General features: G+C 39.1%; 1 protein-coding gene across 1 annotated transcript; it reads right to left on the minus strand.

The window, feature by feature from the left end:
- Nucleotides 1–150: 150 nt before the first annotated feature.
- LOC137875406 (SR-related and CTD-associated factor 4-like) lies at nt 151–23034 on the minus strand. The gene is made up of 18 exons (XM_068714606.1): nt 22798–23034; nt 21516–21599; nt 20647–20691; nt 20389–20550; nt 20168–20285; nt 19912–20045; nt 19672–19818; nt 19508–19581; nt 17829–17925; nt 17442–17522; nt 17124–17209; nt 15955–16142; nt 14304–14404; nt 14086–14199; nt 13826–13982; nt 13629–13723; nt 1465–1603; nt 151–1220 (listed from the first exon to the last, which is right to left on the minus strand). Exons 1-18 carry the CDS (start codon nt 22825–22827, stop codon nt 799–801), a joined length of 2274 nt encoding a protein of 757 aa, XP_068570707.1. The 5' UTR covers nt 22828–23034; the 3' UTR covers nt 151–798.
- Between the last annotated feature and the right edge of the window lie 973 nt (nt 23035–24007).

Consider the following 24007-nt stretch of genomic DNA (forward strand, 5'->3'; position numbering starts at 1 on the left):
GCAGATTACCAATTGTGTACGTGGTTCCACAGAGGATGCGCAACAGCTGTTTCCTAAGTGATGTTTAAAATTGATTTATCAACACAGCGTAGTTTTGTGAGAAAGAGGTAAAAAATGTCAGTTCAATCAACACAAATAAAACCGTTTCATCAAATTGTACCCCTTTTTAATATTCACTGCACATGATCCTACAAGGTGTGACCTTAATGTACAACAGAGGTTGGCCATGGTAACAGGGTTTACACCACCCTCTGCTGGCAGGACAGAAAATCTTCTCCTTCAAATGAAATCCAACTTGTCAACTGAAGAATTAAACATTAGTGTGTTACAAAGGCATTTCGCTAAAAACTAAATACCAAAAAGGTGAATGAATTATAGATTATTTTTTTTTAGGTTCCTTCCATACACAAAAACTATGGTGAGGGAATAAGCTCAAAAATACAGACTTTGCCTTTGTTTTCCCCCCAACTACTAAGATTAGACTTCAGGGTAAACTACACAACTTCAAATATACAAAAAGATAGCAAACAGCTACGAGCACATACAGTATTTACAGCAAAGAGTCTCTTCTCTGGTGAACTTCCAGGTGCATGGATCACATTCAGAACACCGCGTCCTGTTTTTCATTGTTCATGGGACAGTAAGAAAAGGTTGTGGTGGTAAAAAAAAGAAAGTCCGAACACAAGTTTATGCACCCTCAGTTATTCACAGCAGTCCTTGTTGAACCAGATGTCTTGATACTTATCTGTCACAGTGATTCAGCCTCCTCTCCCCTCAGGTCCTTCATTCAGCCTACCTCTACCACCTCCCTCTCTGGAAGGGTGGGCACCCAAACCCTGCTCTCCCATTTCTGAAATGCCTCCCTTCTCTGTCATGCATGCCGTCTGGTCCCATAGAAGGATGTCGATGGAAAGGAGGGCCACGAGGAGGAAAGGGCATGTGCATTCTGAACCTATCTGGAGGAAACATGGGTCCTCCGGGCATCATTTGCGGGGGCATGTGTGGAGGTGAGAGGAATGGAGGTAGATGAGGATTCGGCATGCCGGGAGGAGGCTGCAGAGGTGGCATCCCCAGTCTGGGACCCTGCATGACTCCTGGGCCTGGCAGGGTCATCACCGGTGCTGCAGGAGACCCCAGCTGGTTGTTGGTGCCCAGATCTGAGGGTATGCCTGTGTCCCCTTTAGACGCCTTGGTGGACTCCTCTGGAGGTTTTACACTACCTGCAGCAAAGAGGAGAAGATAAGGTTTGTTTTAATCCCCAGTTGGAGTTAAGTGTTGTGGCAGTACAAAAGAAAAAATGATCAGACAGCAAAAGTTTAAAGAAGTTATATCAAGCCAAGAACAGTGACAACGCTGCAGCATAGATTTGTTCATCTTATCATCAGCTTCAAAGAGAAGTTACTTTTAATAAACATGAAAGCACTCGCATCTGCCCTTTAGATGAGGATTGAAAAATCCACTTACCTGGTGCCAACTTTGTAGGGTCAAACTCGGTGGAGATGAAAGGAGCTCCTCCTGGAGGCATGGATGTAGGAGACCGCAGGATGGGGCCAGGGAAAGCAGGTGGACTTCGCATGGGTGCTGCCTGTTGAACCGGGGGCACCTGGAAGACAGAGGAACACAAAGGCATCCTTGTTCAGATTAAAGTAAAACCAGCAGTAAAGCGTTCTTGAAGCACTGAGCTGTAAGAAGACACTGTATTAACATGTTCTGATTCCAGAGCATGAAGCAGCTTATTGATGCTTCCTATGTGTATCTTTGTCACGCTTGATGAGGGGAGAAAAAAAATAATCTTTTGATGAATATGTTTCTAGAGTATTTCTGACAGTTTCCCCAGGAAGTTTCAGGAGAGTCCTCAGAAAACAACATACTCAATGTTATAAAAAAAAAAGGACATACATCATGTCTAGTGACAAGCATTGTAAAAAGGTACACAAGTGTGTAGAGGAGGAAGTCCACACATCAGAAAACGAGGGTCACACACTGGCAAGGAACAGTGACTGCCAGCTTTGTTTGGTAAAACTGCCTTCAGTCATTTGAAGTGATCTGAAACGATCTGTGCTGTGAGGAACATGAAAGCACACTGGGCACACGGAACAACTCTTGCCCCTCTTGCTGTGAGGCGACAGTGCTAGCCACTAGCCCACGCTGTGACATAACAATGCATTTTTCAGAGGCTTAAGGACCTCAACCCCATAATACAGAAAAATGAATTGTACATAAAGGCATCAGTCCTTGATTACAAATGAAAAACGTTCACCCAGTAAGAATCAGTATAAGAAACACCGTCTAGGCTCTTTTTTACAGCTTTACAAGTGTGTGTGTGTGTGTGTGTGTAGGAGTTATTATAGAAAGAGTAAATTAAATTAGATATTTAGGTGTGATACTAGACACCAAAATCTGCTCGAAAACCTCATACAAAATATGTGCGGGCCAAGTTGGCAAGGATTGTTGCATTTCTGGAAAAAACTGACATATACTGGATCATAAAGCAGCACACACTCTGTATTGTTCACTTGTATCAATCTGAATTACTGTGTGGAGGTATGGGGCCACACCTACAAAAGTATCCTGCTATCATCACGCATACTACAAAAAGAGCCATAAGGATAAGTATATATATGAGCAACACATGCATTGAAATTCATGGATTTGGTAGAATTTTAGACTACACAAACAATGTACAAAGCGAGACATAATTCACAGTCTGGCAAAATACCGTGATGTTCTTGGACAGAGGAGGGGGTTATAACATCAGAAGAACATTCATCTTAAAACGATCTGCACATAAACTGGTGGGGAGATTTTGTGGAATGGACAGAAAGAAGAAATCAATCTTCTTGCCTTGTTTTCTTCTTCACATGCTTGATTGGGTTGTTGTTGATTATGTATGAGGAGAAATATATTAGTGTATTTTTGGGGTGGATGTTTGTTTATGCGATTGATTTAATTGAGTATTGAAAGTATTGAAAAGGGGTAGGACTAGACGGTGTTGCTTATGTTCGTTACTTATATTCAATGTTTGTTTTTTTTCAATGTTTGAAATAAAGTTTATCATATTCAATTCAAGACTAGGGTAAAACCACCATGGACAAACGGGTTGTGGTTGCAGCTGTGTTTAAAAATGCTTTATCACAGCATCAGATACCATTTATATACACCACACACTTTGTAAACACTACAACCACACACAGTTATGAATAGATGTTAACAAATTAACATCTGAGGAAGAACAGTGACCATATATGGGAGGATGTTTGCCATTATTGAGGCCAATTGTTACAGGAAAGAGTTTTAATTGGGGGAGCTGCTGGTGACTGCTGAGGTGAATTACTGAACGGGAAAGGCTTTCAGAGGGTGTCAGTCACCACCCCACCAATGCAGAACAAATCACTTACTTCCTGTCATACCACAAACAACCAACACGTTATTTTGAACTTCTTCTCCTAAGCATAACTTTTAGATTTGACAGAGCTCTCCTTTAGTTACAGAGTTAAAGCGAACACAATGGCTTCACTTTAATGTCATGGTCATGGTAAAGGTGGAGACATTTGTAAGAAAGTGTTTCAGTGCCTGAGAGGGTACAGAGTTCACATACTGTTCAACTAACATGCACACGTACAATCATTTCAAATAAGACAGACTGCACACTAATATGTTTACACGTTTTGAGATCTTCTGGTGACCAACAAACTACCACTGGACCAGCTCTATGACTTCTCTGTGGTCAGTGCCACTGATATCACTGAACACAAACACGTCACAGGCTACCATTTACTTCCTTTTATCAATGACATAACTGTACTTGTTTATTTATACAAATGCAATTTTAAGTTTAGACAACTTAACTTGTACAGCTTTCAAATGATGACTGGAATACAACTATCAAAAGTATTGTTCAATTATGATGCAATGCTGTCATTTTCCACCAATGGGTTGTGCACATAAAAATAAGAACAAGTACGGGTATATGAAATAGCATCAGACATGTATAGTAAATACATACTAGTATGGCTAGTTAACAGGGTTAAAGGTTATACTGTAGTTAGGATTTCAAAATAAGTCAGAATAACAAGAGTTATTAATGAAGTCACAGTGAAATCATATCAAACATTTCAAATGTAACCTGAATCAAGTTCTATTGTAGTGTATGGCATGCATTAATTGTTAACACAAATTAATTTCTCTCCACGACCGCATGATAACTGTTGGGCACAGACTCGAGGTGATTAACTTCCATGTTGGAAACATCAGGACAAATACACACGAGACACCCCTAATGATCCACGCGATGAACAACTGTCTCATGTCTCAAGTCCAACGAATCTCTCTTTAGATGGAAAGAGCATAATTCTGTTCCAACGAATCATAATCCCATGTAGTTGGATGAAATGATAAAAGCCATCTCTGCACAGATGAGCTGCAAATGAATAATACATCACGCATCAAATGCTTTTCACAATGCGATAGCGCTGGAAAAGTTTCCCCGTCGATGTCAGTAAAGGTGTTGTTGACGGAACCGCTTCGACATTAACACTTAGAACCGTTTCCGTAACGTTTTGTAGAAATCTATTTCATTTTTTAAAAATTGCTCTGAGAAAAAATAAATAAATGAAAAATAATTTTGATGAGTGCTACTGTCCAAAGATCTATAAGCCATTTTAAAATATTGCTCTGAACTTTGACAGCCAACCAGGAATGTTTTATGCAAGGAGGTACATACATGTACACTAATCAAACTAATATTCTACCTTAAAAACTAAAAAGGTATTTGAATTCATAAAGTATAAATTTAAATAATTTAGGTGATAAAAAAAAAAACACATACACACAACTAGGACTGGAACAGAATTTAAAGGCACCATGTCTTAGTTTGGTGTAACTTTTTATCTGCCACAATGACAATTTTTATACTGCCATTGAGGAGCTTTAAAATCCTACACATAGTGGCTTTAAAGTCTCAGTGAAACTAAAGTCAGAACGTCTTCAGCTTCTGTTACAGTTTCAAATGTTTGATGAATCATTGTGCATTCACAAAAAAATAATGCAATCACATGAGACTATGGGCGACTAGCTAGTCACACCCGTCGTAGAAAACAGCTAGTGAGCCTTTGTGGCTCGTAGCAGCTAACAGAGCAGTTTTTAGAAAGTTTGCCCGTTGATATGCATTTCCCCCTAACCAACAACGGGGGCGCTATCATTTTGACTGGAGGGAAACACTCCCATACAAGGGAGGGGGGGGGGGGGGGGGGGGGGCAGAGGGTGAACAGGGTGCTCGGGCGTTGGCAGCATATAGGTAGGCCGGGCACCATTCATTTGCATATTCTGCAGCAACAGAGCCAGTTGAAAATTGGCAACGTGTCCCTTTCATCTCTCCCTTGTCCTCCTCCAGCATCTAACAACAGGTGAGGGAGGAGTGTGGAAACAGCAGTCACCTGTAGGTCCACATCACACTAAACTCCAGCCCACTTTTTAGTGGTCCAATCAAATGTGAAGGATGTGATTTAAATCCCTCTTGAAACTGTACACTCGTCAACTATTCCGTATCATTGTGACATACGTCATAGTACAGAAGCTGAAGAAGCTCCATTTTCCATTTCACTATAAGTTTGCCACTTAAATGAGTGAACCTCATTTGAAAGGAGGAAGCACTGAGAGGGGGGGGGGGGGGGGGGGGTAACTTTAAAACTGCAATTCACTGCTCTTTTTTAATTATTTGCAATAAATTACAACAGCTTGTTGGATGTAAAATGGGCCTAATTTAAGTTTTTCAGAATTGTTTTGCCTAATGATATAAATGGTATGTATGGTATACATATACATACACATACACACATACACATAGTATAAGTTAACTACCTGCAGCAATTAAACTAAACACAAAGGAAACATCACAAAAGATCAAATTTAAAATAAATTTGCAAGCAAAATAGTTCATGCTGTTTTACTCCTACCAACATACAATTGAAATAGAGAAAATGCAGTTCATAGAATCAAGTCAAACAGCCTTGAGGAAGTCAGTGCGGGGATAGCGACAGAGGGGTCTGCTCTTACCCTGGTGTTTCACTCCATCAGCAGAATATCGAGGACATCTGCGGCTCCATTTTTCCTGCAGGTTATTTACACCTGTCACAAACCACGCAGCTGGGCATTGGATCTTTGATCAAGACTCTCAGCTCTGTTGGGTATCAACTGAATACTTTCACTCCGGTCAGTACAATTCCTTTTTTTTTTTTTCTTTGTTTGTACCCGTTACTTAGAAGACGTGTCAAAAGACGGTAATGAGGCAGCTCTACAATAGCCTGGCCTGTATCTTGATATCTTAGATTACTCATGAGAAAACAAATGTCATGGGAAATTTAAGTCAATTTTATTATGAATGAGCCTCTCATTACCTTCCAACCGTTCCAGTTTCATCCGAGAGGCAATTCCAACATTCAAAGATTTCCTTAACACTCACCTTCGTGAGGCTCATGAGAGTCTAATTGAAGTTTCCCTCTTTCCTTGAAATGTCACTTCACTTGAAAAAGAGTGAAAGTTTACATTATAATCCATGTTAATGACTGAGCTGCCTGACTCTATGCAGTGCAAGTGAGAATGCTCTAGTGAGACCTGTGATTTCTACAACATGTAAAATATGGAGCTTTTTCAAGCATAAAAAGGTAAATTATTAGAGCAGCATGAGGGTTTTTAACATCTTGTTATTCTCTCTTCTTCTCCCGTCTCTTGCTCAGTCAGAAGAGCTTTACTTATTCTAAACAGATTCAAGGATGTTAAAAATGCAAAACCTTCGTGTAAACCTACATCCAGAAGACCCTATTGTGTAATTACTAAGTGATAAGTGATTTGAAATGTTTTGATTTTTTCTCTACATTTTCAGTCACATCCACTTTAAAAAAAAACATGGGTTGAGTAAAGGGCATGACGATATTTTAATAATTTATCGTCTTTTAATGCAATCATAATCAGTGTTTTACAAGTTAAATTTCTTTAAAAAAAAAAAAACATTAACATTTAAAACTGGCAAATGGAAAACTTTCTCTAACCAGGGATAGTTTACAGGGATGTTTTTTTTTTCTTTTAAACTATTACCATGAAAAATGTGAAAAAACTAAAGAAGTGTAGTGTATGCAGTTCCAGAATGCTAATTTACTGACTGCATATTGGAGGTTTTTAATCATTCTGAATTGTATATGTCCTTATGGAGCACAGTAAATTACATGTTTTTAATGTTCTTAGAATTGCTCTATGTTGCTGACTATTGCAGTATTGTTTGCAGGCCATTTCCCATTGAAATGTATCTTTACTACTTTGCAATTTTGTAATGAATGTCTTTTTAACAATATAACGGTGAAGAAAGCTGATCCAAAAAAGCCTTAAATTGTTTTTAAAATAAGTATGGAGGCCATGTAAACACGGGTTGAAATTATGAAATATGTTCCCTTTGTAAACTCCACATCAGCCATGTTTGCATTTTCTGTAGTTCCATTTTTGTTTCATTGTGTGCTAAATGAGAAGTAAAATCATTTTGTCCTTGGCTTACAACTTTTACCTTGTCCACTTCATTCCGAGGGCTGGCAACCTTTTTTGTGGCATCCACTTTACTTCAATATGCCTGGTAACCTGTAGAAGCAATGGCTAATCGATACACTGGAGAAATCCTGTAATGTTTGCTTATTCGTCCACGGAAACTTGATAAATACGCTTTCAACCATGGACTCAGGGACGCAAACATGCTGAGTCAAGATCTTTTTTTAACAATGTAAGAAGTAGATCTGTTCATTTAGAGTTTTTTTCTACAACTCGTATAAATGCGCTTCTTCAAACATTGCCAGAGCAATAGAGACAGGTTGCAGCGTGATAGTGCCATCTGCAAGATCAGAGATCATTAACTTGGCCTTGCAATTGAGAGCAGATTTTTGGGAATAAACCAATTATTTTTGTTTTTTTAGAAAGCTCAGTCCTACAAACTTAGGTGGTGTTAAAAAAAAAAAAAAAGAAGACAATTGTAAAACTGAACCACTGTAGGCATTTGTTCATGGCATAATTTCTTCTACCTGGCACTACTTAGCCATGCAACTGTTTCGTGCCACTTCTCTCCTCCTCTCTGCTGCACTAACAGATGGCTGACAATGAAACTCCATCCTTTAAGGGCAACACACACTCGCCGCGTCACGTTCGTCTAGGTGTCATTTGACACCCATACACCATACCAAACATGCCATACAGACAGAAGAGGCAGTCAAGCTTCCCATCCAGGGAGCAAATGTGGTGAAATTGCTGCTTTTTGGAGAGTTGACAGGCACTGATGTTGGGGAGAAAAAGGACAGCAGCATGTCTTGACACTTGTATGTGTGCGGTATAACGTCGATACATACATAGAAAACAATGTGTGTTATGATGCACGTCATACGATGCAGGCTGAGCTAACGGTGGCACTGGGACAAACAAAGCTAAAGTTACCAGCTTTATATGCGCAATTGGTTTGGACAGGATAATGTTTTAAATAGCAACATTACTGAAAACCAAAGGGTTTACCTCAGTTTTCATTACTATCCAAGTATCCAAACGTGCAGGCAAGTAATCCTGCAAGAAGTACAAGTTTGCTGTGATTCGCAGAGGCAGAAGATAATGCAAATGTGAAGTAACTCCCAAAGCAAAAGGATGAAAGGTGAGGAGTTGAAGAAGTATTATTTGTGGGTATTAAAAGTGGGTAGCCTGAGAGAAGCCACTTTTCAAAAGCCATGTCTCGAATCCAAAGAAATCAAACAGGTGCATTCTCTTTACAATCAAGTTCTGTAATGATAGGACGGAAATTTAAAAAAGGGGTACCGCTCAAGATTTAGAAAGATGACAAGTGAAGACTTTTGTTACATCGAAGAGATGTAACTACAAATCAGTCAAAAGAAAAAGGCGGTTATAAATATTAATAAAAAAACTCTGGGGTAATTTTTGGAAACGATTTGGTGTAAACAACATACAACGTGGATATGGTACTATGAATATGTGGAGTAAAGTTCAAAGTAAAGGACTGTGTGAGTTTACACTGCCAATGTGTTAAGACCCACAAAACGGTGTACTTTATCCAAGAAATCAAATTCAAGTCCCTTAGACTGTGAGCTACTCAATGAGGAGAAACATGCAGAGGTTTGCAGAAGTATCAAAAGTATCTCTGCTCACTAATCTAGCACTATGATGAAAGCACAACAGTAAGAAGAACAACAAGGATTACCTCATGCATCTTTTAAACATTCTAGGTCAAGTTTAGCCCCAAATGCAATGCATCTCTTTTGTGCAACATCATGATTGAGCAGGCAGACATTTGGACACAGGCCCAGTCCCAGTGTCCCCCCCTAAGGCCTCAAACCCTGAACCCTCAAGGACTTACTGACGTCACCTGGTAAGTGGTTGAGTGTGAGAGACTGTGAGGGCTTCAAATGGTGTAAACAGGAATGGGACAGCACTTTGCTGCAACATATCACGGTACCAACGTCAAAAATTATGTACAATTGTGGGTATTTTATACTTTGAACTCCCCGATTTGAACGTCTTCCAGGCTCTTTCCTCACAAGATGGTGATTTCACAATCTATTTACTCGGTTTTGTTAAAACAGCTTCAATAGCAAAAATAAATATTTGATAAATAAATAAATATCCTCTGATTTCATGTTTGTTTTTGTTCCATCTTTAACCCTTAATGTGTAAATTTGATATGACTGGCTGAACATGCGTGAGCCGTCCTCTTTGTTTACCTTTTTTTTTTTTTGTCTTCATGCGTCCACTGGTTACCCCGTGTTTAACGTCACATTGCAATGATTTGTGGGTAATTCCCTTAGGCAAGGTCAGCCTTATGGAAAGTGTTCATAAAAAGGGTTTAAAATGTCTGCCAGAGAGCCTCAAACACTCGACTTGACAGTGGGACAGAAATAAAGGACTGTACGGACTGTACGGACTGTACGGGAGCACGCCTCAAAGTCCGTGAGTGTGGAGATTGGGCCACACATCCTGTTTGGTTTTATTCATTGTTGCACAAAAAAAACTAAGCCAATTAACTTCAAGTGCTGGTTTGACATTTTCCATACGACAGCTCCAGGAAATTGCTATAGTATACAAACTTATAATATTGTGTTCTGTTGTCTTGGTTACAAAGACAATTATCCTCAGTGTAAGGAACACAGAGTAGCACATTTTAACATGTTTTCTTCAAACACAGCAGAAGGCCTGGGCAGTACTCATTTTATACTTCCATGATACCGTACTGTATTGTATAAAGCAAGTGTAAACCTGACTATAAGCCCAACGCATAAATGTCTCAAAAACAGGTGATTGTAGCTTGGTTATTTTAATTATCTCCTGATCTTAATCTACGTTAATAACTTTACTAAGCTAAACTAGAGCAAATGTATTTTACTGATCTGTTACAGCGTGATAGAATAGGGTCAGAGGTAAGCATGAAAAGTGGTTAATGCACTAGTAAATGACCAAAGACAGGATTGTAAAGTTAGGATAGCATACAAAGTGATATCTGGGCTTCGTTGACACCTAAGACTATGTTTTTTGTTAGAGATTGCAGGAGTTTTTCCTTAATTCGATCATTGGCACACGCTCAAGCTCCATGTCCCGTATTAGGAAAAGCATAGAGAACTGAAACCTGCTGTGTGTACATCATGGACACCGCATCTTGAACAATGGCTCAGGCTCATTTCGTTCTGGCAGTACTCCCCTTGCCACAAACATATCAAAACAAATTTAGAAAGTCTCCTGTCCAGTTTTCAATAACCAGCTTGTCGCAACATTGTGCACAAGTTGCTAAGGATGCCGTCGGCTTACCTTGTTTTCCCACTCGGTCACTTCCTCCCAATCAGGCCTTTAAGTCCCACCAGCAGCCAATAGTCCCACACTCTGGGCCTGTAGACATGTGAGCAACCTTTCTCTTCACAGAGAGGTGTGCAGTCTAGCATGACTGCTACGTATGGCAGCTTGCAGACAGTCCAGCTGGATCATGTTATCCAACCAATAGTTCAGCATGTGCTCATGAGAACTTTTATTTGCTGCTAATTAAAACAAGCTCAAGTCCATGAGTTTAGGGTTCCTATAGCATCCAATACACATTTCATTTGTTCAACAAGAAACTAATTCAATCTATTCAACCGTTACTGGTCGATTGTTAGGATTTAGTTTTTTTGTAATTGCATGTGAAAACTGAACATTATATACACAATTATTGATGACTTTGCCAAACTCAGACATTCTGTATAATAGAGGTCAGATACTGAAAACAGAAAGGATCACATAAACGCTTCCCTCTACACATACCACAGTAATTAAAGTTTTTTGTAATTCCCACTTTATTTGAATACGGTATACTGCACAGTACAAGGTTACTGAGTGAAGATGCAAATATTTTGCAAAGAAAGAGGAGAAACGAATATATAAGCATTGCTGGATGTAATGCCTATGAGCAGAGGAGCTTATCTGAATGGTAATAAAGTGGATAAAATCACCAAATTAGACTTAGTCTCGTTATTTGGTGACTCTGAAACCATCCTTATGCTGCAAACAAAGACGCCATTCACATGTCGACAACCCCTCTTATAGAGTAAATAATCATTCATTTAAAACAGAAACATGAAAATTCCTCTTTTCATCAACAGTTTAATTCAGCACTCCAAACCACCCATAATAATCATACCCCCTTCTGTTGCACACAACATGACTGAGGTTTCCTAAAAGCACAAGTTTTGCACAATAAATTGTAATGTGTGACCAGTTATGAGTCGTCTTTCTTCTTTAAGAAACTTTCACACGACGAGCGTTAGTCTCAGTCAAGACTACATAATGAAGAACTGAGTGCTCATTAAGAAAGTGGAGTTCCTCAAAGTGACAAAAGGTGTTCATTTTTAAGCTTTTTCTTTATGTTTCTCTGTTGGGTCAAAGAATTAATGTATCTGTGAACGGCTGAATCTATCCAATCTATATTAGACCATCTACAAAACAAAACGTGTTTTTTAACATTTTGTTTTGGTAATATACAAAGCTAGTTATTTTTATATCTAAATGTGCTCAAGAATTCACAGAAATAAAAATGCATAATTTAAATGACCAGTTACATTTGTAGATCACCACGCCAAACCAAACATAGCATCAGGAATAGCCAAACCTGTTTTGCTAATGTTAGGGCCCAATCAAAAGGGCATTGTCTTTTTCTTTTACTGTCGCAACCATCGAATCACCGCTCCTTAACCTCGGCATTCCTCCTCTGACAGCCCAGGGTAATAAGGATGTTAGTTAACCGCTAGTCAGTTGCTTAACGTTGAGCCTCAACATTAGAAAGATGTTGAGGCTACATTGAGCCTTCGCTAACAGACAGAAGACAATTAAATTAGGGAACAACACTGTTCCTGTAAAGCCAGGTAGGTCTTTATTCACTGTAACAACCACCGAAAATATTCAGTATACCTTCAGTATACCTTCAGCAGCTAGCATGGCATAGTGCTAACCCTAGTTAATGTGCTAACGTACTTTGCTAATGTTAACGCCACAGTTCATAATGTAGAAACCTAGCATTTTAGAAACGTACATCTCCTTCCAACCTCTCTGGGTGATGAATAGCACTATTACACGCGCCCCAGGCACAATGTTTATTAACCATTACAAGCTCGAAATCTATAAAACCAGCCTGAATATGAATCTGACACGATTGCGTGAAGGAAGGTGGTCCTTGGAAATTTTTTAACAATCAAAAGTGTCATTCATCTTTGTCCAACAGCCCGTTATACCAAAAACAAACCGTCATTGTCCCGAAGGCCCATTGCTCTGAAAATACAAACTCTCTTCTCTCTCATAAATGTATCGTTGTTATAACGTGGAAGATTTTATCGTGAACATTTCATTTTGCTCATGTATTTTATCGCCCAGCCCTATGTGCAATCATCTAAGCCGAAGTCATTTTCTACAAGAGCATATGCATCTTGCTGCAAGCTGAATGTTATTATTACATTTTTAACCATTTTGGCTGAAATGGGGATCATCTCTGTTAGTTTAACCATTAGTTAATTTCAGCAACAACATAGCAGAGGCATCAGTAATATTAGAACGGTTACTTATGGCCTAGAATAGGCTGAGCACTAATTTACAGTATAACAGTGGTTTCCCTGCACTAGGTATCACATATCCCAGTACACAATTGTAATATACATTTGCAGATAATTACGAAAAGGTACTTCCTCTGGCCAATGGTACAAGTCCTGTTGAAATCTTTCTGAAGCCTTAGAAAGGTACCGCGTGTGCACCTTGATTTGCAGAGTATTTCTACCTGAATTGGGATAGTCTTCCAACACAGTAATTCTAAAATTGTACTATATGATACTATCACAATATTTCTGATTTGGTTAGACGCTTTTGTCATTCACTGCTGTATATTCTGCAGTAACTTGATTTTTGAAGAGAAGATGAGATGATGGTTCAGATAAGCCCCGCTACTCATGTGCGACAAAAATTGTATTTTCCTTACAGCCTCCACAGTGAAAATTGTGAAGTAAGCCTCCAACACAAAGGCTATAAAACCAATCAAATTGAAGTGCTTGTAATATGAAAAAGAAGGTGTTTAAAGACTGTATTAGCATTACCTGAATGTGAGCAGGGACAGTTCCTTCGGCAGGTACACTTTCCAGCGCTCCATTTACAGATGCCTGCTTACCGAGGTCCTTGCCATTATTCCACTCTGAGCACAAAGGAGAATACAATGAGAGGGTTAGGAAAACTGTGTCTAACAGCCTGCAGAAGGTCAATCTTGGCCATGCTAAAGGAATATGTAAGCATTTACCTGGATTTAGTGTCTCTGCGTCCAGCATACCCCCTTCCCGATAGCTCTCCAACTCCTCAACTTTGACTTTGCTCCAGGGAAGGTAGGTAACTCCCCGCTCCACGTCCCAGAACTTTTTGTGCGTTGATTTTATACCTTTGTTCAAAGCCCAGGCAATCTAGGAAAAAAATGGCATTAGCTATGATCAAGTTAACAGTCACCAGTAAAAAGTTACAGGACAAATATTACACTGTAAATAGAAGCAATATGTGATAATTTACCTTAACGGGTTTCTGATTGACTTTGTATGAGCCTTTACTGAGTTTGTTCAGGGCTGTATTGGCGTCTTGTCTGTGGACCATAACAATATAGGCACAACCCCTCGGAGGAATCATCTGGGCAAAGAGAAGGAAAACGGTAAAAGTGCAAATACTTGACAACATTTTCTTCAGACCATGGAAGATTACAAGTATCTTTGAGAAGAATAGTCCAAACTTACATTAATAGAATCAATCATGCCAAACTCTTCCAAAAGGGACATCACGTCAGACTGCTGTGTTTTCTTGTCCAGTTGTCCAACCCAAAGTGTAGTGCTGCAAACTAAAAGCAAAATGAGATTAGTAGCTGCTTGGAACATGCAAGCGATTTTAGTTGTGTTTAACTTTACTATCCTTTTAATTGTGAACGCTCAATACTCATTTTATTATTATTCTACTGCTGAGAGAGTTGGGTCATAATTGTAAATGTTACAACTCAAGAGTCCATAAGCAACCTGAGGGCATCAAATAGTTAACAAATCTGGTTGGCTATGAAAACCAGGTAATGGTACGCAGTTCTGCTGGGAAATAAGAAAGCTTGACAATTCTGGTTGCCGCGTAAGCAAACAATGTCATCAATACTTGAAATAAAAAAAATCTCCAAGGGTGTCCCGCTGTCTCAGGGACAGAAAAACAACTGATCAGGGACAGTTAGTGGCGGGACAGAAGCTTTGTCAAACACACTGACAAGCGTGCACACACCGTCATAATCAGTTACCACATCATGCACTAAAATAAACAAATCTTTGAAGAATGTGTATGTATACTGTCAACCCCACTTTTCAAACGAGCATAGAATAAGTCAACCAATTGCATGTTTTCCAAACTATGGATAATTATGATGAATTCTATCAATTAAGTTGTACAGACAAAGACTTTGTAGATATAAGAACAAGTTGTTATCAAAAGATACAGGATAATTATCTTGTTGGAAACAAAAATTTCGAACTTTCTGAAGCACTTGAACAGAAGGTTTGAATTGAAACACACAGCAACGTATCCTCAACAATGGTTTGTCCTATGATATCCTATGAAAAGTTACTAATTTTTGGTGCATTTCCCTAGGAAAGCCTGCAACAGGTACCATTTTCTGCTTAATAAAAGTGTTTGAGGTCAATTTAAACAAGATTTATTTTTAGTTTAGAGGGTATGATTAAAACTTTGTTTATATATTCTCATTATTATCTACACAAGATCTACAAGATGTTTTGGTACATTGTAATGTAATCAAATCTTACAAAGTAAAGAGTATGGTTTACATTACGTTGTCATTTGCAAGTGCCTTCATCATTTCAAGTGTGGATTGTAAAAAGAAATGTGACAAATACGTTTAAATTAATTTTATCTCTGGGCGCAGCCATATTGAAAAACAGGTCCTTGGGAATGCTTGCGCACCAGTGTAGCTTCCCCTTTGAGTGCACCTTACGCATGTCTACATTAACAACAATGGATTTGAAGGTGCAAACGTGGCACGTGAATGGACCCTTACAGATGTAACACGCACAAGGTTGTTGTACTTAAACGTATAAATATATGCACATATAGGCTAAACAAATTCATTCTTCTTCCGGATGCACAAGGAAATGAAGTCCATTATTAAAAAAAATATATAAACCACTGACAATGATAATTGTGTGTTGTAGTTCTCTGTAGACAGACAACAGTGTAGTTTCAAACTATTACAATTATCACAAGTGAAATCAAAGTGGCTCCTATCTGTGGGGTGAGATGCGTATTGTTGCTGTGACATCACGTAGAAGTACTTGCAGTAGTTCTAAGTACTGCAGGGTTCATAAATTACATTCACAGGTTTGTTTCTGTTAAAGAACTTACCACTGAGTGTCTGGCTCTTTATGCTGGGAAGACCTTTCTGTCTGCGCTCTCTGTCCTTCTCCCTTTCATTCCTGTCCTGAGAACCAGAGCGAGATCTCCAGTGCTGTTCTCTAGAGCGAGAATCAGAGCGCCGATGCCTCGACCTTTTTGAGCGGGACGAAGACCGTGATCGTCTTCTCCTGGGAGATCTGAAACACACAAAAAATAGAAATAGAAATTGTCACCAAAGAATTCAATTCATGGGAGGAAAGTTATCCTTTTCACTATTGGCTGAGTAGAAAATATCAACATGAACACTAAGCAAAGGGAGTCCACGACAGCAGCTGAGTGTCAGTCAAGCAGCAACCTCTGGATCTGAAAAATGAAGCCAATGCAGAAGTGCCACACACTGCAGTTCTCTGAATGGCCACTTGAGCCCGACTCCAATAGGGAGTCAATCCCCATAGAGCCCCACGGCAAAAGGAGACTGTAGGACAGCATCACTCGACTAAGTTTTTATGTAGCAATGTGACAAAACAGACGACTCTGGCACGAAAAAACTGTGAGGCTGAGCTTTATGGTGAATAATGCACAAATTGAAGGAACTGACAGGACTGCATTTCACTGGAGTTGTACCGTGTACGATTCAATTTGACAGATTAATTGATTTATTGAACAAGTATGAGCTCCAATTTTTTTTGGTGAGTGAAATTCTAGTATGCCTATTTTTTGCCTGACAAAATTAGCATCCCAATTAATATATTGTTAATGTGCTAAAAGCTAGCTAGCGCTATTGTTAGCAGCTAACTTATGTTTGTTAAGCCAACAGAACCTGCCTTCCATCTCCGATCTCTAGTCCAAATATAGTCACTTCTGGTTCCAAAAAACAAGATGGCAACAGCTGGAGCCACCCACTTTGAGCTAGTTTGTACAATCTATGGTGTCAGTGCTTTCGCTGCACTAATTGCTCCATGCTTTCTGATGTGCTCAGTGATCAGGAAGCATTTACTATTTCTGCAGATTATCAAATAATGACCCCCTGTAAGATGAACAGCAGGTACAGAGATAGGCTTTGGCAAGTGTAACATGTGCCCGAATAAGAACTATGACAAACAGAACTGTATTTGATGATGAAACTTCTCAGTGAAATCCACAGCATCACACAGTAACGGTGATAAACAGCCCCTTACCGTGAACCAGATCTGGATCTCGATCGCCTGCCGTACCCTCTGTGTCTGCCCTCCCGCCTCATAGTCGAGTCTTCTCTTGAATTTCCCTATTAGACAATAATGATGACATGATAATTATAATGAGCAGAGGATTCCAAGTACCAGCTTTAAAACTTTAACACAGAAACTTCCCTGCCAGTTGAGGCAGCCATGTCAATGTCTTGTTTCAACTGTACTGATGAGGAAAAACTAACTTATGGGAAAAAGTTGACATTTAAATGCAAATGCAGTGAACCTTGAGCTTAATCAGGTTCAGCTAAACTGGGGTTGTAGATTTACCTGCGATTGTGAATAAGCTTCATTTATGGAACCGTATCCATCTAGCATCATATGATGTTCACCATGACTTCCTCCACCGTGCTGAGGGATGACAAATAGACAGGAGCTGCTTCAAATACAGAAACCACATGGTCCATTGACCACTGAACATCTTACTGAAGCTTGCAGCTCCACACATTTGATCCTTTCCATCATCAAAACATTGATGATGGATAATTGAAAACATTCATTATCATAACAGTAATTTTGGCTTGCCTCTACAACATATCAAAAGAGCAACAGCATCTGCTTCAAACAATTTGTGGGCAGCATGCTGGTGTCATACCAGAGAGTTGCTATATTTGAGATGTAGTTGAGTATTTATATAATGCAGTTATAATTGGATACCTCTATACCCCCGCTCTGTCCCATCATATGTGGATGAACATTCTCCGTGTTGGGCATCTGACCAGGAAACTGGTTAAACACATTTTCAGGAATGCCTCTGTCATGACAAAATATATACAGATATTAAGTTTGGGTATTACAAACCTATAAAGACAACAAAATACATTAAACTACAATTATCACCTCGCAATTGTATGTATTTCCATGTAGCAGTTTACATCGATGTCTGTCCAAAATGTCATCACTTCATCGTTTTAGACATTTGTGTGAAATTGTCATAAGTAGCATTTGAATTCTTGCGGTATGGCCAAAAATAGTTTTGTGAGGTCACAATGACCTCTGACCACCAAAATCGAATCCTTTCATACGTGAGTGCAGGTGGACATTTGTGACGACATTAGTCCAAGTTGTTCCTGACATACTGCGTTGACAAGAATAGGACGGATGTGAGGTGACCTAAGTGACCTTGACCGTGGAACCATCAAAATTTCACCGCAGATATTATATAGCAAGAAAATCGCATATGTGAATTATTTAGAATAATATGATCTGTATTCAATTAGGGATTCCAGTTCCACAACCTTGGTGTTGTGCATGCTTGCTCAGTGGTATGGCTAACTAGAACATATTAATTAAGTAATGAATACTGTTCTTAGTTTCAGCTGTGCTTTTTATGCTGCAACAAGTCAATATCTGCAGTGAAAAAGGCCCATCAACACCAACTATTTGTGGTTGTATTGCTGCTATGGAAACACTTAATTGTATTAGCAACTTTCATCAAAGCTGTTACACCAAGTGCACATAATTCTGTCTGACTTTTATTTGATTTGCTACTAATGATAAAAGTGTTGCATTTCTCTCCTTACTAACGGGAATTTCAAGCAAAAATACTGATCACTTGGGAACTATTTCAAACAATTCAAACACTCCTGTACTACACTGTAGGAACAATAGGCTATAATACTGAGGAAAAAAAAACATCTCTCATGCTATGACTTAGGAGGAGTGTTGACCCAATTGACCCGTCGCCAAACCCCGCCCCTCAAACGCAGACTGGCCAATCATAGTGTAGCATCAACCAGCTCCGACCACCGTCAGACAACTATCCAGCTTTCGTGTTCTGTGTGAGCGATTTTCTTCATTTCAGGCTGTTTTTGTGGATTTCAAACTAGTTATGATTAAAGGTTGTTCCTGGGGCACGTGTTAAAGTTATACTCTTATGCAGAGAAGTTGGAGGAGATTAATCTCTATAAACATATTCTGCATTCATATGTAACGGTAGGCAACGGGACAGGATTTTCTTGTGAAACAATCCGGTCATGCATGTCGTCTCTCAACTTAATCTCCGGTCTTGAATCTTAAATATGCTAATCGGACTGTAAACCATGAGCAGCGCACAGAAAAACAAGTCTTGGCCAGGAGATCTCCTAGCTACACTGGGACCCCAGAAATAAAGCTCATTGCCCCCAGAGGCGTATTCCTCTAATAGCTGGTTGATCAGACAAGTGAATGTATACTTAATTGCTGCATTGATTGCAAACAAGGCTCAGGTAAAATGCCTGCTGTGGTGTGACAAATGAAACATGCTTCAAAGCATCAATCTAAAAATGGATGCTGTGCTGTTTGTACAAAACATACACAACAAACACATCCGCATAAATACAGATTATGAAACTCACTGTGACTGGGCACTGCCTTCTTTAGCTGTTACTTCCTCAGGTTCATCATCGTAATCAAATCGGTCAAGGAGTTTCTGAGGAAATATATATATTATACAATTAGGTAAATGAAAAAAGTCATTTGTAAATGATCCCAGCAGGTTGACACTGAGCTGTGCTGTTACCTCGGCTAAAGAGCTTCTCTTTTCGGTGTGTGCACTGTACTGGTTGAGCTGGGACACGGGCTTCTGGGGTTGGTTTGGTATGTTGTTCACAAGCGTGGCTGCCAGACTCTTATCTGCCTGCTGGAAGTTCTGGAGCATCCTATGCAGCTAGAGGAGAGAGAGGGTCATTTAAAATGTAAACTACTCGTTACCTGCCATGACACAGAACAGATAGAGGACTTACACCAATGTATTGCTTACCTCCTGACCATGGGGAGACTGAAACAGCTGTGCCACAGCAGCTAAGGCGTCAGGAGTGGGCAGCTGGGGCACAGCAGGCACAACTGAGGCACTAGTGACAGGAAGCCGTGTCTCTGGTTGGGGGTCAGCAGGAACTGTTCAGATACAAGAAATAGATTGAAGGTCATCAAATTACAACCTCACTTTACCATCAGGTAACACTCGATTATACTGTTACAAACATTGCAATATAAAGGATTTATATTTATTTCTCTACCTTCCAGTTCAGGGGCAGATACAATGGCTCCATTGGACATATCCATCAGAGGCTGAATGATGCCCATGTCAAACACACCATTCTTCTGCCACAGGTTCAGGACACGGAGGATTTTGCTCTGATAAAGAAAAGAAAAAATAACAATCCCACCCTTGCAAAATGTCTTAATATAGTGAATTGTAATGACAGAAAATACCAAAAGGACTAACAAAATGAAGTACCTTATCATCCTCTGGGCATCGGTAAAGGTTTTGGAAAGTATCTGTGAAGTTCTTCAAGAATCTGGGCGCAAATACATCTTTGTCGACGCCAAACTGGTGTCGTGACTGTCGAACAATGGAATCCACCACATACAAACCAGGGACTTTTAATTCTGGCTTGCACTATTGGAAAAAACAAGACAATTTAGTATTATTGTCTCAGGACAAAATGCATTGTGAACACATATAATGCACTCACTAAGGCTCTGCAGTACATACCTTCTTGATGAACTTTTCAACAATCTGGACAACATGTTTGTAAAGCTGAAGAAAGAAAAAAATAAATATCAATAAAATAACATCAGTCACAGCATACTAAGACGTACTTTCATCATGAAAGATATAACCATAGGGGTGAGGGACAGCAATGAAATATTGTGTTGATAAAGTTTTCATTTAATACAGGATTTCTGTAATAAGTCAGCTGAGCTTTCAATGGTTTTTCAGCCGTTATCTGATTCAGTTAAGCTAAGTAGAAAGAGACGTGTTTTAAAAAATACAAAAACGTCAAGTGCAAAACTACTACCAAAGTATTCTATTAGAGCAACTCCATCTGTATGTTGAAGACATCCAAACAAGTGTTCTCACTAAAATACAAATAAATGTACCCATTTCCCAAATCCCATCTATGCTTTGTCACCAGTCAGCAGAACTGCTGGAGCAGCACTTCTCAGTTGTTGCTCATGCACTGACTACCCAGTATGTGGCTACTGAGGAAACCCCTTTGGTAGCCACATCTTATGGATATCTTCTTGGACAAATGTTACCATCCAAAATCCACACTACCAGAGGTGAGCTATTGATGAGCAGATTATAAATTGTAAATACGTTATTCCTTGAGGTAATGCTCATCAATCTACAGTGAAAGTGTTTGATTTTTGCATTTTGAAAAATTGCAATAATTAAAGACACATTATGAAAACTGTAATTATTATGTTATTTACTGAATAGAAAATGCTTACGGAGTCAAAATGCTTTCGGTATGACAGTGTTTTCATTGTAAAACAACTAAATCAAAAAGTCTAGGAGATCATCATCACTAGCCACCCTTTGCTATGACAATAACACTGACATGGTATTCACTTTACCTTGATAGCTTTGATGGCTGACTTTGTGACAGACATCATCTTAGCACGGGATATTGGAGGCTTCATGTCGATCATGGAGAACAACTGATTGTTTCAAAAAAATAATTACGTCAGTTACATTAAAAAGGAGAAGAAGAAAAACCAATAACATTGAAATAGGCATAGACACCACTAAACTACAGTAACAGTCATTTCCAATTAACCAATTATAGAAGATTCAGCAACAGCACGATAGAATTAAAATAAGTGGCTTAAACAAGATTTTTCCAAAGTAATGTTCGCTCTATATCCCACTCCCATTTTTTTCCTGCTAAAGCCCTGTATTAGTATTCATAAAGCTACATATCCACACACTTCCTGACATGGGTAAATACAGTGCAGCCAGAATAAGGTGAGGATCTCTGTTATTTTACTCAGCTTGTAAACAGTTAAGGTACACGTAACAACCACATTCAAGCATCTGTGATTGAGGGGAGTGGATTTGTCTGAGCGTCACTCATTGACAGTGTTTTTTGTTTACAACAGGCTAAATAACACTCAATTTCTACAAGAATGCGTAAGAAATGTTAAAAAGGAATGGTCATAGGTGTCGGTACCCGAGACCAGTAGTCTAGTCAACAAAACAAAATGTACGCATGTGCATAACACGTTTAGAAAGCAGCTTATAGAAACTAAACTACATGCATTATTTCCAACCAACAACGACACACATACACTGTAAAGATAGAGCAAGAAAAAACTACATTGCAACAAGAAAATAACACGTATTGATATGCTTAAACGTAACATTGAACTTCCTCAAAACAAGCAACATTCGTTAGAGGGTAGCATTGCTACCGTTATTGACATCCTAATGTGTTAACACGGACAGCACGACACAAGTAATTATATAGGAGTGGGATGTAAAGCGAACGGTGCAGACGCTATTGTTATCCCGGACGTTACTATTGATATTGTATCGTGGTCTCTGTGGTGTAAAGTAACAGTCAAATTCGCTGGAAACTGGAATCACAGGCCTTGCGAGATTAACGTACAAGCGTTGATCTCGATTTAAGCTAGTGGCTAACACATTCAACCATGTTTACGTTTTAATCGACCACGTTCAAGGGAGCTGATATCCCACCCGAAATGAATCCATTTGACTGAATAAGTTGGATATATTTACAATTAGCTTAGTTATCAAACAAATCATCTAGCGCTATACCAAATTACATTAGTTAAGGGTAACGCTAGCCTTCAGGTTTAGCGTTAGCTCTCTAGGTTAAACACGAGCATACTTTACCTCCATGTTGAACGCGTTCACTGCATCCATAATGGTTTGTTTTATTGGACACCGGTGGACGAACACGTATATTTCGTTACTCTACCAACGCATAGTATTATGTAGTTACATAACGTTAGGTAACATAATCAGCGACGTTGAATTACTCTATTTTGATTCGTGTGTGGTGGTCACATAGCTCTGCTATGCTAGGAATGGTTGCTAGCTTCGTGGTTCCGCCCCAGCGTGCGCGCGTGTCAGCATCTGATGTCACGGGGTAATGCTGCCTTCATGGTTATTGGAAAATGGTTATTAATTTTGGGGGAACGAGTCCTATAACGCGGAAATTAGTTCAGCATTTTTTTTTACTTCTGGTTCCCTCGTCTCGAAGTCAATGGGTGTTTTGAATGGGGTTTTGATTAAATGCCTGAAATAAGGTCTGTGGTAAACACAAGCTTGAGCTATTTTAGAATTTTGTTCTACAATATAAAATATGTCAGTAAATATATAACACATGCACTTTGAAGCTTTTAAGTGTCTTAAAAAAAGGTTGTTGCTAACATGTACACAAGACTACAAAACGTCATCACGCCTACTCGTGTTCATGTGACCATGGTGTAGTTCGTTTTAAGTCTAACGTTAGCTTTATTAGTGTGTGTATATACAAAATATAAAAAATAAAATATATATATATATATTATATATAAAATATATATATATTTTTTTCATTTTAGGAATCAAATAACTTACTTAAATATGTTGTTACATTTGAGGGTTAATTACCATACACTTTATATAAAATTGCATGTGAATGTCCAAAACACAAATTCCTCAAATACACTTAAACCTATATTCCCAGATTACCGAGGAGTATTTGAAAGCAGCATTTCTGCGTGCTAGCTAGCCCATAGTTCGTGTCTCCTGCTTCGACTTAGATTGCAAACTTTCTTTCTCCATGTATCCATGTTTTCTTGAAGCAGCTGATTCAAAACTGCACGTGTGTAGCTGTGATCCCAATGTTTCATTTGGACCAGTTTATGGTTCAGACCTGGAGCCTGAACCAGAAATACAGAATCGTAAAGATCGTGCCTTAAACTTTGCGCTGATCACACACTGACGCCCCCTAGTGTACTGGAGTGTGTAGTACCATGAGTTTTGAAAACAAATGCAAAACTCTTATATAAAAATAACCAAGTAATAGTAATTTACTACAATAATGTAATAAAGTGTA

The sequence above is a fragment of the Cebidichthys violaceus genome, unplaced genomic scaffold (assembly GCF_023349555.1).
Source record: "Cebidichthys violaceus isolate CVI_PGR_0920_01 unplaced genomic scaffold, fCebVio1.0.p SCAF_1, whole genome shotgun sequence".
NCBI lineage: Eukaryota > Metazoa > Chordata > Actinopteri > Perciformes > Stichaeidae > Cebidichthys > Cebidichthys violaceus.

Coding starts and splice junctions, on each gene's coding strand:
- LOC137875406 (XM_068714606.1), bottom strand. CDS start 22,827: ATGGATGCAGTGAACGCGTTCAACATGGAG. Junction 20,692..21,515: donor CAGCCATCAAAGCTATCAAG/GTAAAGTGAATA, acceptor TTCTTTCTTCAG/CTTTACAAACATGTTGTCCA. Junction 19,819..19,911: donor AGTCTCCCCATGGTCAGGAG/GTAAGCAATACA, acceptor TCTCTCCTCTAG/CTGCATAGGATGCTCCAGAA.